The sequence below is a fragment of the Pantherophis guttatus genome, chromosome 2 (genome assembly GCF_059756535.1).
Source record: "Pantherophis guttatus breed Tessera chromosome 2, ASM5975653v1, whole genome shotgun sequence".
NCBI classification, from domain to species: domain Eukaryota; kingdom Metazoa; phylum Chordata; class Lepidosauria; order Squamata; family Colubridae; genus Pantherophis; species Pantherophis guttatus.
This window is the reverse complement of record NC_142064.1, coordinates 171,975,849-171,992,571: the sequence shown is the minus strand read 5'-3', so window position 1 is coordinate 171,992,571 and position 16,723 is coordinate 171,975,849. Positions and strand designations below refer to the sequence as shown.

General features: G+C 38.9%; 1 protein-coding gene across 1 annotated transcript; it reads right to left on the bottom strand.

Annotated features, from left to right (window-relative positions):
• Positions 1-3,321: 3,321 nt before the first annotated feature.
• On the bottom strand, positions 3,322-15,632 carry WDR45B (WD repeat domain 45B). The gene is made up of 10 exons (XM_034407767.3): positions 15,280-15,632; positions 13,068-13,142; positions 11,706-11,807; positions 10,969-11,056; positions 10,487-10,581; positions 9,190-9,380; positions 6,580-6,665; positions 6,181-6,282; positions 5,201-5,322; positions 3,322-4,871 (listed from the first exon to the last, which is right to left on the bottom strand). The coding sequence occupies exons 1-10, from the start codon at positions 15,344-15,346 to the stop codon at positions 4,765-4,767; spliced, it is 1,035 nt and encodes a 344-aa protein (XP_034263658.1). The 5' UTR covers positions 15,347-15,632; the 3' UTR covers positions 3,322-4,764.
• Positions 15,633-16,723: the final 1,091 nt, after the last annotated feature.

Genomic DNA, 16,723 nt, shown 5'->3' with positions numbered 1-16,723 from the left:
TTCATGTTGCATTGTAGGATAAGTACACATACAAAGCGGGAACTAAGATGTGCAATTATAGAATTATAGGCTAGTAATATTGCTTATCATCCACTAATAATGAGGGGAGTTATTGCTGGGTTTTTTCCAGAAAGCACAAGATTTAAAATTAATTAGTGGTACAATGAAAAAGTATACGTAATTCTTAAAATAATAAAGAATAGAATATCAGAAAATCAGAATATAGTATCAGTAAATATTTACACAGTGGGTCTCTCTAATGATTTGGACATACCTTTTGGGTAATGGAACAATTTTTAATTGCTCGTTTGTGAGTTGAGGAGTCAGTTTGGAACTGCTGCTGCCGAATAGTTTTGTAAGATGAGTTTGAGGGTTTTGTTGGGGTAATGGCCTTATTCGAGAATGGGAAAAGGTTAATTGGAGTAAACATTTTAAGAATCATTGAATTAACAGCCGATTGTACTGAATTACTGAACTTGCAGCTTTGTTTTGGTTTCCAGATAACCTAAACAACTTTAGATTATTGTTAATTAAGTTCATTTTAAATGACAGATACAATTTTTAGTTGTCCTTCAAATACTAGGGCATGTGGGAGTAAGGCTACTGTTTCATAGATGAAGAAATCTGATCTTTTATTGGTAATACATCATAGCAGTAGTTCATTGGAGTAAATTCAGTGTCAGGAAACAGCAGATATAGTGTCAGCTATTAGATTTCTACATGATGATTTCATAAAAGGCTAAGCAATGTCAGCGCTTTGTAGTTGGATGAGAAATCATTTTTTTTTTAAAAGTCCCAAAATTATAGATTCCACCGAGGCATCCAAAAAGAAAAAAAAAATCCCATGGAAATTGATGGCAAAATTTTGTCAACAAAACTACATTAACCTGGCTCTGCAGTCACTAAGAATTGAGTTTAACAGCTGTAATTCATAAATACAGTTAAATATCCTCTGATATGTATGAAAAAATAATGTAGGTCAATTGAATTTCTTAGTGCATATACCTAATAGCACATGAAATTTAGAATATTTCAAATTGCAGCGTGCTGAATTTTATTACAAGAGCGAGTTTGGCATCAGGTAAGAAACTCTTGAGAATATGAATCTTGATCCCACTTTTGACATGAAGCAAGCTGGGTGACTTTGGACCAGGCAAACCCTCTCAGCCCTAGGAAAAAGGCAGCAATGGCAATCACTTCTGAAAATATTGCCAAGAAAACTGCAAGGAATTGTATAGGCAGTCACCAGAAGTCAAGACTGATTCAAAGACACAAAAGAAAAAAATAGAATCTTACTAGAATTGCTGAATTTACTTTTTACCCTATGTACTTATAAGCATTTTTCCCTTTAAGCAGCCAAGGAACTAGCAGTTGGGTTTGTACAGTATGTTAAGCTAAAGTCAAATAAAATTCCATTATTATGAATTACTACAATGCATGAATCCAATCTAACAATGCACTAATGTCCTTAGCAATAGGGGATATAATCACGTCACAATTATGTTTTTGATTCTGATAATCACATGTCTTGGTGTTTATTTGATGATAGCAAACATATTTTGTCATTTGTGTCCCTTTGCTCCCTTATAGGTCCTAATATAACACGAATTGGATACTGCCCATAAATATACATGCTACTTACTGCAAATCATTGTTACACCGCAAAGCCAACTACATATAACCCAATAAGTTGCATCTCACTCCTAGGATGATTCTATTGAGGGAAATAATGTGCAAGAGATTTAGGTCTTTATCTGTTATTGATTAAACAGATTTGTTTACAAATCTCTTGTTTCAGGCAGGTTGAATTGTCTGAATAAATCACAATTGGATGGGTTCAGATATGCTAAAACACAAAACAAACTATACAATGGCTTAAGCCTTAATGCAATGATATAAACCCAATGGCTAGCATATTCAGATGATATTAAGTCATTTTACCTGGTGAACCACTAATTTGTCTCCTTTATCCAAATTACCATTTAAGCTCAACTCAGTATAATCAACATTGATTACACATGGCAATTACTCTTAAGTTCAGCCAATATAATTTGTTCTAGAAAAATCTAGTTTACAGTTGCAAGAAAAAGTATGTGAACCCCTTGGGATTACGTGGAGTTTTGCATGAATTGGTCAGGTGTGTGTTTTTAAAGGGCAGGACAGCTGTCAGCAACACATCCAATATCACACTGATTGGAGTCAAGGTTGGCTCACTCCTGGCTCCAATTAGCTCTTGGAGAAGTCATTAGGCTAAGGGCTCACATACTTTTTCCTCCCTGCACTGTGAATGTTTACATGTTATGTTCAATTAAACCATGGCAACATCTAATGTTTGTGTAGTATTATTTTCAGCAGACTGTGTTTTTCTATTGTTGTTAACAGATGGAGTTCAGAGCACATTTTATGACCAAATCATGCAAAACTCCACGTAATCCCAAGGGGTTCACATACTTTTTCTTAGAACTGGGACATGTTACTGTGTGAATTATTATGAAGCAGGCTTAATGGCTTGACTGAACGTTGTTGATCTTAAAGTAGCCCGAAGTTGGTCTGGCTCTTAGGTCACATAAACATAAGCATTCATGAATAGCTTCTATGCTTTATATATTTGGCAAAAGTTTTATTTAAATTGGATGTGTAAATTTTAGCAAAAATGTAGAAATAAGTAGCAAATGTAATTTGAAAATTTAAATCATGTATTCTTAGTGTGACATCAAAACCTGGCAAACAGATTACACTATAGTTACATTGAATTATTTTAATATTTGATATGACTAAATGAATGTTTTCATGGTTTAAATTTAGATAATTGAATAATGGCTGTCATCTGAATAGCAGTATTTAATGTTTAAAAGTCCTCTCCCATCAATATGAATTCTGGAATGCAAACAATTCCAAATACAGTGAAAAGTAATAACTGTAGTGGTTTAGTCTTGGGCCTCTAAACAGAGAAGCAAGAGTGGTTGCAGGAAGAAACCATTTGCAGGTTTTTTTTTGTATTCCAGTCCCTAGAAGGCAGGGGGGAAACTAAGGAGACCAAGATTGGGAGAGGCTCATTCTCAGCTCCTGTAGAATAGCTCTGATCCTGCATAGCCCCCCCCCTTTTTTTAAAAGAGCTGTAGCCAGTGGTGTCTTAGCATGTGATGAATACCCTATTTACAAATAGGGTTTATTTCCAAACCAGTACTGATTGCAGTGTGAATGGAAATTAGTAACTTGAAGTTGAACTTCAGGAAGCTTTCAGTGCAGCGCATTAATACTCGTTTACCTCAACAGTTTTTCCCTTTGAAATAGGAAAATCCAAGTTCATCAACACATTACTTTGATTGTAAACAGCATTTTTACTACATCCCTTCAAAGTATGAGCAGACTATTATGGTACTTTCAAGATGAATTTGCAAATTCATAAAATAAAATCCCCATGTGTAAAAAGTGAGATTTGTATTTCTTGAATCCTGTCAATCTTGGAGGAAGGAAGAACTTCATATTTTTAATAAAAGAATGAGAAAGTGGTTCTTCCTAAACATTTTGGGAGGTCTGAATCTTGGGTGCTAAGTGGGAGCTGGATATGGATGAAGTTGAATCTCAGCACAAGTTGAATCTCAGGCAATGCATTTTACAAAAATTAAGAATAAGAAAAGTAAAATTAGCATTAGCTTTGCTACCATTAACTGAATACAGTAAATTAGTCACTTTTAATTAAAGAATATTACAAAAGATGTGCAAAATAACTTTCATGATTAAGTACACATTTAAAAGCAACATGCAAAGCCACATTTGAGTATAGGCTTTAATTAAGTGAAAAGTTTGGATGCTTTACAGCTGAATGCATTAAGCCTTCAATAAATTTTGAAGCATGTGTGCAAATGAAATTAATTGAAACTGCTGTAAGGTGGTGATAATTTAAAATTAAGTGGTCACATCCATGTGTTCCAAGGGTTTTGAAAAATTAGGCATGTCCCTTTATCACTTTATAGTTCTAAAAAGGCATCAGTTTAGTGTGTCCTGAATACATAAGTTTTGGAGGCTATAGAAGCATAGCCTGGCATCTGCCTATCACAGAACTTTATTATTACCCTTTTCTTTCCCAACGTAAGTACCAGAACACAAAGGACTAGATTTTAATAGTATGGAATGATTACATTCTAGATGGAGACAACACAGCCTTGTAAGTCCTCTTTGTTGACACTTCTTACCTGGCAGAATCACTGAGTTAACAGCACTTGATGTTGGTTGCTATAGAATATTTGGCACCTCTGATACATGACATGAATACCTATTCACAGCAATATGGAAACAGACTTGATTGTTCTATTTTTGAGTAATTGCAACTCAGAGCAACTTTGCTACAGTTTCTTTCTGGGAATTAGGAGGAAACAATATCTGTAAAGGCAAATGACTGGGACGCCATTTCCAATTGACCTGCCTGCTGAATCTAATCTGAAGAGTCTTCAACTGATCAAAACTCTAGTAACTTTTCTTTCCAGCTTTATAATGTGGCAGGTACGCAATTTCATGATACAGAGAGAATCCTCATATTGAAACTTGAAGAGGAAAAGAACAGCAGCTGCCAAAGTAACACTTAAAACCAACTGTGGAGAGCTAACACCAGTCCTTTGCCTTGTTCCAATTGTTGACCAGGTCAATCCCATCTTGAAGAGTGCCATCAAATCAGCAAGTCAGAAGTTGTCTCTTCAACAGGAGAAGAATTGGGATGGGGATTCTGATAACTTGCCCCACCAAACCATACTTCCAACAATCCAGTCAAAGTTTGTCATCAGTCATTTCTAGAAACTGAGCATAGACATCTCTGGAGCATTCCCCTTTTTGATTGAATAAAAATTTGTAGTAACTGCCATCTGCACAGATTGCTAGGAAAAGAGAGAGACAGAGGCTTTTGAAGTCATTGTTATGAAAACAATTATAGAAATCACACATTTGCAATATAAGGTGTGATGAAGAGGAAGATGTCAGCATCGAGCATCAAGTTAATTTTTAGGATTATTTATACCGACCTCCATTTTATTGCATGGCTTGCTCCATCCTTAACAGCTTCATAATTCATGTAACTTTTTATACTGGAATCTCAAAGACTTTACTCTGCAGTACTGAGGACTTTAGTATATGTGTGTGTAATAAATAAATATATATATATATAATAAAGGTATATATTTAGCATTTATTAAATCAGGACCCTTACCTAAGACAGAATTCGGCTCTGTTCCAAAGGCGCAGATGCAGGGAGAGCCCGAGGGAACTTGAAACTTGGAAAAACTCCATTTGGAACTGAAATATTTGGGCAGGAAGCTGGCTGATGCTAAGCTAAGAGATTAAAAAAAAATCCTTGAGTACCTACTGAAGTCAGGCACAGAAATAAAATAGATGCTAGCAGCTGCTGACAGTTGCAATTGTTTCAGTTATTTATTGGTTATATAAGCTTATTTAATTACCACCCAAACTTTTATGTATAAATGGTGCTAAAGTTGGCTGACAAAACCACATAAGAATACAGTTAACAATGTATCAAGGGTAGAGAACAGTAGTTGCTTTCAGCAAGTAAATTAACTTAATACCAAAATCTTGCCCACTTATGGCAGCCAGGATAATGTAGTGATCCAGATGCAAAGGGGAAAACGTGATTGTTTTTTCTTGGGCTCACATGGGACAAAAAGTTGGGTTTTTTTTCGGGAGATGCTCATAGGTGCCTATATATGCACCTACATATGTTCTGAATGAGAATTTCCCTTCATAGCCGGATTGCTGCAGAGTCCTAGTAGACAACAGCATGACATGCAATAGTAAACATTAAGATATTTCTCTGATTTTCGGAATGGGAGTAGGCTAGAAAGAAGGTTGATATTGTGAACACTTGTATGTATCTGTATGGCTTAAGATGCCATAACTCGAACTTTTGCACTTGAATCAGAAACCATGTTGGTAGTTAGTAATGTAGAAACTGTTGTACATGTAGATGCACAGGTTTCCTACCACCACCCCTTATCAGCAATCTGGAGTTTCCGTCCAAGCCAGATGTAAGTTGAGCAAGTTCCATAAACAAGAGAAAGTTATAACATCCATAAAGATTTCCTTTCACTGTCATGGCAAATAATCTCTACCAAACTTTCTCGGTCATTTTTAACTAGACGTAAATCCTGCTAGACCCAGCCCCAGCCCCCTTACCTTGATTGTTTATTTCTTTTGGGATCCTCTGCAGCAAAAATGTGTACTGTGGCGTGGTCACTTGACACGCAGATAAGAGAAGCATCTTGGTTGAAGTTTATACTAATAGAAAGATCAGAAGCGACATATCTCTTTATCCCACGTTTGTCATGGAACAAGTTGCTTTCTAAAGACATTCTACTTCTTACTTAACTGTTGATCTGTTGGAATTGGGCAGCTAGGACAAGTATGAATCAATAAATAATTTTAAACGTTAACAAATCATAAATGGAAATGGCATATTTAAATAGTTTACATTCAATGTCACAGGAACCATCCTCTCCATGTGCAGTTAAAAAAATCTCTGTCACTCCTACATTCTCTAATTCTCTAGTGATTACTCAGCAAAGCAAAACTTACCAGTATATATTGGCAGCCTGAGATCCTCTGCGCAATTCTTGAATTAAATGCCCAGATGACGTATCAAATATTCTTATAAGGGTCCCCTTAAAAAGGAATAACAATTTTTGAAATTGTGTAAAGCGATACTAAACCAATAGATTCTTCAGTCTTTTTAACTCTTACATACACTTCCTGATAGCCATATATTGCCTCTGCACCCAAAAAATACATTTTGCCTGCATTTCCTTTTACTGACGGTTTGACCGTCAGTGTATTGGATGTTGGAACAGAAGACTGAATTCACAACCATGAGAGCTCAGGCCCCATTTCCAAGGAATATTTAGGGTGATGGGTGATTTTTGCCTTTAAGGAAAACTGATGCTGTGTTACTGATCAAAAACTCTCAGAACAGACATCTATGAACAGCAAGACCTCTCTGTTAACATCTGTGAGGAACACCCTCAATTTGGTCCCAACATTCTCCAAATCCACCTATCACCACAAAATTTAGTGACCAGCTGATCTAGTCAAACTGATCAAAACAGACTGATGTTTAACTTCATTTGCCTTTTACACTTATAATGTGTTTCCTCTGAAGATTTCAGTATTATATCCAGAGCCCTGATGACACATTGGTTAAGTGCAGTAATGCAGGAAAATTCTGTCCACAGCTTTGAGTTCGATCTTGAACAGAACTCAAGGCTGACTCAGCCTTCTGTCCTTCTGTAAAATTAGGAGCCAAATTGTTGGGGGCAATATGCAAACAATGCTCTACAATGTAAACTACCCAGAGAGTGCTGTAAAGTGCCATGGGATGGTATATAAATCTGAATGCAACTTCTATATACAGGGGTCACCTCCATTTTATTTTCCTAACAACTCTGCAAGGGGGTCTGGGCTGACAAATAGTGACCTACAGTCATTTAATGAACTTAACGCTCAATTGAGAAATTAAAGTTTGGTGCCCTTAGTTACAGTCCAGTTCAATATCCTTAAAACTTCTTTCCAGTTTACTTGTAAACAGGCAGTTGTTGGTTAACAATCACTTGTTCAGCGGCTATTCAAAAATACTACGGCACTGATCAAGTAGTGGTTACGACCAGTGTTCAAAGTTTCAACCGTACCAGCACCCCTGCAGTCACATGATCGAAATCTGGACACTTGGTAACCAGGTTGCAATTATGACAGTTGCAGCGTCCCATGGTCACAATTTGCAATCTTTCTTGTTGACTTTCCACAAGCAAAGTCAAGGGAAAGTTACAAGTTCCTTGGGTACTGGCAACTCCACCCATGCACCTCCCCCAACCCTTTTATGCTTGTGCTGCTCCTAGCTGGCCACCCACACACCCTCGAGCACCCTTCCCAAGCCTTGCTGTGCTTCTTCCACTGCGTCTCCCTGATCACTTGTGCACCTGTTCCTACCCTGCAGCAGCCACTCCAAGTTCTGCTGCACTGTTCATGCCTCCCCCATCATTCCTACTCCCCCACTCAGCAGCAGCCATCTCAAGCCCCAGGGCACTCATGCCCCAGCTCCTCTTCCTGGCAGCAGCAACCCTAAACACCACAGTGCTTGTGCCATATCTCCCTCACTACTTAGAGCCCCACCACCTGGCAGCAACCACTTATCTGCCTGCTTGCGGACTCCCTGGGACTTGCAAGTTCTTGCCTGCTTCCCCACTGCCTTTGGTTGTTGGAAGCTGGCAGGAAGCTGCGAACAGGTGCTCGCCTAACAAATGACAATCCTCACTTAACAAAGGAGCGTGCAGGAATTGTTACATGAATAACATAGATGAAATTGGCTTTAAAAGTAAAGATTTTCCTAAACTTGGAAGTTTTAAATTGATATAGCCCTACACCTGCATAAGATAAATAATATATTTTGTAAAACAGTGAAGAATAGACCAAACTGTAGCTTGGTAATGATGGAATCACTTAGATGACTAATATACACAAAGAATACAAAGAAGCCAGTCCAGATCAATTACAATTTAATTTAGACCTAAAAATGTCTACCTCTTGTCAATTTGCCATAATTCAGAGATCTTAGAAATTAATTTCCCATTTCTCCAACACTAAAAATATAAACTGCTGAAGTCCTGATGACAGCCTGGAATCTAAGGGTGGCCCACTGATTATTCTGACTGGTGGGATCCAGGAGAAGGGACTTCTCTGCCATTGCACTTGCCCTGTGGAACATCTTTCAACCCTCACCCCCAACCCTCCTGACCTTCCAGAAAAGTCTAAACCTGGCTCTGCCAGTTGGGTTGGGGCCCCAATGGGGAAGTATCACAGCAAAGGTGGTTGATTAACAACGGATACCACCTCCCACCCATCCTGCTCCTGCCCTCCCCCCATCTTTTAATTGGGCCACGGTGTTCTGGATTTTATATTAATTTATTTATGTTTTTAGATGATATAGGTTTTATAGTTTATGACTATAAACCACCCAGAGTTACCCTGAGATAAGATGGGCAGCCTATAAATGTTATAAGCAAACCAACCAATAAATAAATAAATCTAAGAATGACACGCAGGCACTTATCAAGACACTATTCAAAATTTATATGAACACAGTCGATATTATTGTGTGGTTCTCTAGCTAACTATATAATAAAACATTTTGCTTACTTTTTCTGATGCTGTAGCGATTCTTGTTCCCTGCAAATTTAGGGCTATACAACTCAAGATTCCTTCATGAGCAGGTATATCTACTGGAGGCTTTTCAGTGTTTGCTAGATCTACTATTTGCACATGTCCAGTATGTGTTCCAGGGAATGCAAGTAGGGAATTATTACTATTTGGACACAGGACACAAAGACCTAAAATAAACAATTGCAAGTATTAAAGAACAGCTATTTTTTACTACAGTATCTCTCAGACCATCCCACCTAAAGAGGTTTTCATGTCCTGAGACTAATGAGCCATTTCACAGAGTAAGCTATGCGTTAGGTTTACTGTGAGGTCCTTGGTCCTCTCTGAGCTTGGTGCTTTCCTTGCAGATGTTTCATTACCAAACTCGGTATCCTCATCAATGCACTTGCTACTTCATTTGGTAATGAAATGGCTGCAAGAAAACCACGAAGCTGAGGGAGCACCAAGGACCCCCCAGTTCAACCCTGAGCTACAAATATGTCTTTTATAGGTAGTTTAGATTTAAGATTAGCAAAAAATTACTTCTGCATGTATAATATAAATTAACATTATGTAGCCAGAAATTTTAATATCTGTATAATTGTGGTGGAATGTAGTCTGGATTTCCAGGAGGGAAGAGCTGCATTCCAGAGGGCAAAGAGGTAGTGAAGCATGGAAAGTAGTGAAGTTGGGAAAAAGAGAGTCAAGGAGATTCCTCCCTTAATGATTCCCAGAGTAACAGTAACAGAGTTGGAAGGGACCTTGGAGGTCATCTAGTCCAACCCCCTGCTCACGCAGGAGACCTGTACTAGGGATTCGAACCACTGAACTGCCGACCTTTCTGATCGACAAGCTCAGTGTCCTAGTCACTGAGCCACCTAGTCAGGCTAAAAGTGTATCTATAGCGATGCAAACAGTTGCTTTAGTTTGGCAAGATTTCTCTCTATAGATGAGGAGCAATAAAGGAAGCTGCTCAAAAATACTTCCATGTGTCTTTGTTGGTTCTTGGGGCCTGGCAGTAATAAAACCTCAGAATTACATTTAATGCCATATGATAGTGGAACCTTCCCAAAAGATTTTTTTCAAACCCCATGATAAAGACAAATGGCTCGCAGTGGGGATGACATACCTTATTGAGCTCAGTAAAAGACCATTTGCTTTCCAATTAGAAAATGCCAAGCTGTTTTAGGAACAGTGACTATATGCCAAACAAGCAACATCAGTTGACCCCCCACAAGCATAATGCCAACAAAACACGAACCAATATGTCTTCTCTGTAATGGAGACCACGTACCTTTAGGGTTGTAGCAAGTTTCAAAGACATGTAACTGGTGAGGATTGTGTGTGAATGTGAAAACTTTAATCATAGAGTCCAAAACTACGACAATTCTGGAAGAGAAAAGGCACTGACATAGATACAGCACTCAGATTGTACTAGAAAGCATTATGCCAATCCTAGACCAATTTCCCTCCTTTTGCTTAAGGCTATTACAGCAAAGCTTCTAAAATTATTTAAAAATATATCAGAAGTAGTCATAAAGCAGGAGCTCATGCATCTTTCTGCCAGAGGGGTTCTATAAGGCTGAGAATGATTTGTGTTTGCTGAAGCAGATCAGTACAGTGTCCCTTCCTTTGCACCATCATATCCAAAACAGTTCAGTTAATAAATTATGAACACTCACGGCCTTTTCCTTCCTTAAAAATGTTCAACTAATGGAACAAAGCAAAACAAATATAAATAAAAGGAACCTTCTGTTCCACAAACTGAGCGCTTACCTGTCCCTTCGCAGCTTAACAGCTTTGACTTCTGTGGAAAATTCTATTTCAATAACTGTCTTCTTTTTCAAGTCATCCCAGATCATCACTGCAGAGAAGGAAGTATCTTATTAATTTTAAAACAAGCACCTTCAACACTGACAGTAGGAAGCTCCAGTAGGAAGTTATATCCCAGGTTACCTCATTATAAAGATAAAGCAAATGATTCATATTCCAAATTTGGACAGATGTATTTTTAATTCTGGGATATCTCCAAAAAATGTTGTTGGACTCCAACTTTTGTGGGATCCAACCAGAATGGAAACAAATCACAATTTCTATCATTTATAACAACTCTTACAAAACTCAAAATTCCCCAGCCTTGATACCCTAAATTTCTTTGAGCTATTCCTACATTCAGTTTTACAGATACTATTCTTAAACCTTTTTCCATCTTTCCTCGTGTCCAATCCATTTCTCTAACCAGATTGTGCCTTTTTACTGTAATATACTATTAAGAAATGCAATGTTTATTATTTATTAATAAAAATCATAAACAGTCGTAAATAGCACAATAGACCAGGGTCTGTTCTAACAAATAACTGGTTTCATTGTCCCCTTCTGAAAAGGTTAGAACTGCCCTCACATTTGTTTAAATTGTAATTACTCAGGAAAGATATACAATTCAGTTAGAGCATTGTGGCAGTTTTGAGACTGAACCCAAGAGTAAAAATACTATTTAATATTCAATACCATACCTTTATTAGGAGGATACTTTGGCTTTTTCCCTCCACCAACCAAAGCTAAATAATTGCAGCGAAACAACATTTCAACATGGCCGACACCTCCTTCTAGGAATTCTAAGGGGCAGAGCAGGAAGCATATATATATATATAAAATCAAACATTCAATGCAGAATTTACTGTCAGAATATACAGTAGTGACCAAAATTGTGGAAACCTTTTGGGAAAAGTGTATTTTGTAAAGCTAGCTAATAACGCCACTTTATTTTGGAGTAGTACCATAAAATTATATATCAATGGAAAGATAATTTAATCAAGAATGTAATGCAATAACTTTTATGAAGGATTTGCTATTAGAATAACAGTTATAGTATAAAGAAGAAAAGTGAAACACATAGAAAAAACAAGATATACAAAAATTATCACCATAGGAAAAATGAGATATACAAAAATTATCACCACAGAAAAAATGAGATATACAAAAATTATCGCATCAGTTAATATCCTGTTTCCCCCAAAATAAGACCTCCCCTGATAATAAGCCCAATCGGGCTTTTAAAATGCATGGCAATAAGGCCAAGCACTTATTTCAGGGTTCAAAAAAATATAAGACAAATATATTTTCGGGGAAACACGGTAGTTGGGTAACCTTTAGCATGAATTACGGCCTTACAACGTCTTCTCATGGAGTGAACCAAGTCCTTTAGTTCTGCAGCTGTTATAATGTGAAACCAAGATTGATTGAATGATTGCTTCTATTAACTGGGTTTTATTGCTGGGTCGCTTCTGACTAAAAAGTTTCTTTAGTTGGCTCCATAGATTTTCAATTGGGTTAAGTTCTGGGCTATTCCCAGGCGATTCCAGCAGTGGAATATGATTATCTTGAAATTCGAAAAAAAGAAAAGAAAGTGGTGTTATTAGTCATCAAACCTCAAAAATACACTTTTCCCAAAAGGTTTCCACAATTTTGGCCACTACTATATGTGTAGAATAAAGGGAGTTTCTCTTCAGACTTAACATTACATTTAGACTTACTATGCAGTACTCTACATTTTTGTTTGCCTCTTTCTGAGAAAATGTTCGCTCTCTCTCTCTCTTAGTGTGCTCAGAGTTTTTTTTTTCTGATTATACATTATGGATAACTATTATAAGTCAGGAAACAATACTGCCATGAATAGTTAATGAGAACTGCCCTCCAGTTTTAGAATTCTCTGACAATCAAACATTTTATTTTAAGGCTATATATGCAAAGTTACTTGGGAGCAAAATACAATAAATTTATTTGGATTTTCATCAAAACTTCCAGGCACAAGATCATAATGCCAATGGGTTATTTAGAATTGAAAAGCAGCAATGCACACTGAGGAACCATCTCACCTTGTTTCTCCTTCTCTTTGAGTGGATCTGCATTAAACACTCTAAATCCATTTTCCATTCCACATGCAAAGCATCCTAAAAAAAAAAGATTGCCAAAATAGGTTTAAATCCTCTATGTTAACAATGGAGGAAGAACAAGGCATGCTAAAGTGTACTTTGCATGCAGAAAAGTACTGGTTTAATACCTGCAATTTTCATAATAAAGCAGCTGGCAAGCAAGATCTCCAGCCATAAACCTGGTGAGCATTTCAAACATGGATCTTGTACTCTTTTGAAAGAGCTCTAGTCCAGTGCTGTACAACTGACAATAGGAAATAGGACCACCATGGTTATGTATTCTCTCTCCTTTAATTCAGGCGGCACAATTTTGCCTGTTGCATAGGTAACTACGGTGATTACGGATATATACAAAATTAGAAATACGTTTTATATCCAACCCAGAAGAAACCATTGGATTCTGGAGGTACAGCTGAATCCTCTCAGATTGTCTGCAGAATCAAAACTCAAAACAGTTTGGTTGTTTTGATATGCAGATGACAGAAAATATGGAGGAATGCCTTTGACTTTAGGGGTTGTAAGGCACAGCTGATGTATATCACCCCTTCTTAGCAGCTCTACACAGACACACATTTTTCTCCCTTCATTTAATTCCCACCGCCACAGATTCCCCGCAACCTGGCAGGCCCATGCCACGCCTCCTTCAATCTTTGCAGGACCTTTTTTTCCTTCCTTCAGCCTTTGCAACAACTGTGTTTCTGTTCTTTACTGGAATAGTCTCAGCTGCAAGGAAGTAGCCCCTAATATAGATATTGCAACAGACTGCCTGCCAGCCTAACTTCTTAGTGTCTTCCTTCCTCTGTTTCTTTTAGCCAATTGTGTTCCTCCCAAATCAATCTGCCCAGAACAATCATGCTTTGGTTGGTCTACATCAGGACAAAACAACCCTGATTGATTTCATATACAGACCAAACCACCTAAAACTCTGTATTTCAGTCAGGTATGGACCTGAAATCAGCTTTTCTGTGAATGCAACGGTTTGTACATAGAACATTTTATAGATAACTAGTGGTTATTGTCATTTTCTCCCTCCCCTCCTCACTTTTCTTTCCCCTTCTCCTCCCGTGTCTCACTATTTGCTTTTGTATTTTTGTATTTTATTCTATAATCTAATAAAATGTTCTTTTTTTAAAAAAAAAGAATCAGTGAATACCACTTTAACTTGGCCATGAGAAAGAGACTAGTGCTCTATTCAAGAAGAGCTGCAGTTCAAGATTGGTACCTATTTACAAAGGAGAGCAGTTAAATTGCTCATCTGCTGTAGAAAAGAAAAAGTGAGGGCTAAGTAAGCCCAGCAAACACCTAACAAATAGTTACACACACACACACACACACATATATATATATAAATATAAAAATGTCTTAAACAGCAAAGGGCCAGGCCCTACCTATGACAATATTTCTCTCTCGTAAAAAGCTTATTTATCTTGGGAGGGCACAAACCTACACAGAATTTCTATATAATACAAAGTATATAGGCATGGGATGGATATGATTCTTCACCATAAATCCGAACAGTTCCTCCTCTGGCTTTCTTCCTGACGACTCCTCTACTTAGAACTAGCCGATGGGGAACTGGCCTCTCGTACCCAGTAAAACCTCCCAAGTCTGTTCTCAGTCACCAAACACACAAGACTGATCGACTGCTTTTCAGCCTCGCGTGTCTTGCGAGTCCAGAAAACTGGACTGAACATTTCGTAGCTAAATCAAGGCCATGTGCCGTCCGGATGCTGCCCACAACCACTGCCCCAAACAGAAAAGAGAGCGGTAGCAGCGGCAAAAAAACAAAAAACAAAAAAAAAAGAGGCAAAAATATCTGGCCAACAAACTGAAAAGGCTGCCGGGCGCCCGCAGTACGTACTATGTGCCGAAGACCCAAAGCGGATCCAGAAGGAAAAGCTGCATGGATTCTTTGCCAGGCGCAACACTCAGCTTCCCAGCCTCTCTCTAACCTCCTCCTGAGAAACTGGGCTAGCAACCGACGCTCTTCCAAAAAGCGGGGAGGGGAAAGGGAAAACAAGCAGGCCCGGGTCTCCGTGCCCGCGAACGTCTGAATGGGGCAGCGGGAGGGCAAGGCAGGCAAGCAGATGATCACCCTTTCCTACCCCCCCCCGCCCCGCCCCCGCCCCCCGCCGCCCCATGAGAGGATCCCTACCGTGATCCTGGTTGAAGCCGGCGAAGAGCAACCCGTTCCCGTGCGGATTAACGGGGAGCAGGTTCATGGCGCCGGACGATGGGAAAGGCCGCGGCCTGGGAAGAGGGTCGCTCACACCATCAGCCGAGGATCGGCGGCGGCGGCGGCGCCACGATTCCTTCCGGACTAGATCAGGAGCACCCCGAGCGCAGAGCGCATCGAACCGCTTTCCTTGGCTTGCTGGAAGGAATAGCAAAGCTGTTGAGCAGCAGCGGCTTCCCCAAAATCAGTACAGTCAGTACTACAGTAACTGTAGTCTCCGGGCAATTTGCAGCCGCTGCCTTGATTGCAGAGCGCATCGAGCAAGGAAACCCACCCGGCTGAGCGCCGAGCTCATTCATGCTCGAATTCGAGCGCTCGCTCGTTTCGGGTGTCGACGGCGGGCTTTACTTTTCGCGGCGGTTCCTACTTTTGAGTAAAGCTACTTAGAATTAAACTGGGAAAAACCCAAGGTCGTAGTAAGGCGAACTGTCGCTTTCCTTACATCGGTTTTCTGTTTCTCCCGCTCCTTACCAAATAGGTAAGGACTTTGGAGAGCGAGGAGTGGGCGGTAAGACCCCTTGCCAGTTCAATGCGGCTGCTCTGTGACTCGATCAACGGAGGTGATTTGGGAAGGAAAAGACGAGATTCTTAATTAGATAAAATAGCAGGTATTTTTTGGTGGGTGGGTCGGTGGGATTAAAATATGCTTATTTAGATCCGGTATAAGCGGCAAGAATTTGTGGGAAAATTGTTTATAGATTAACACTGAGGGGGTTAGCTTGATTTTCTTTTTTTACTCCATCCCCTCCAAACTACCTAATGTTATCATAGTTAATGCAACTGAACGCACCCAGATCTCTTTCCCAAGCACATTCAAAGGAGAGCTAGGTGGGAGAGTGTGCTAAATAAGATAAATAGAATAAATAAATAAATAATATAAATAGAATGCAATAATAGAAGCTACATTAGCTTATATTGGCTGGAAATTCTGCTAGCTTAGTAAGTGACAATCTCTTGCTAGTTTGGGTAAATTTATAGAGGTGTAATTTTTATTCTTGGGAGTTAGAGGCTACAAGCACTTCTGAGTGCAGGTAAGCATATGTAGTATGAAACAGTGGGCAGGTGCTATGAAATAGCAATAGCACTTAAAACATATGTGCCGCTTCATAGTGCTTTAAAGCCACCTCTACGTGGTTTACAAAGTCAGTTTATGTCCCCAAACAATCTGGGTCCTCATTTTACAGACCTCAGAAGGGTGGAAGGTTGAGTCAACCTTGAGTGTCTTCAGGATCAAACTCCTGGCAGCAAGCAGTCTTAAGATACTGCACTCTAACCACTGTGCCACTACAAAATCCCTGTAATCTTGTACACTACAGTGGGGCTCCTTGGGAGGAAAACCAGAAGTGATTTATGTCAGCTTCCC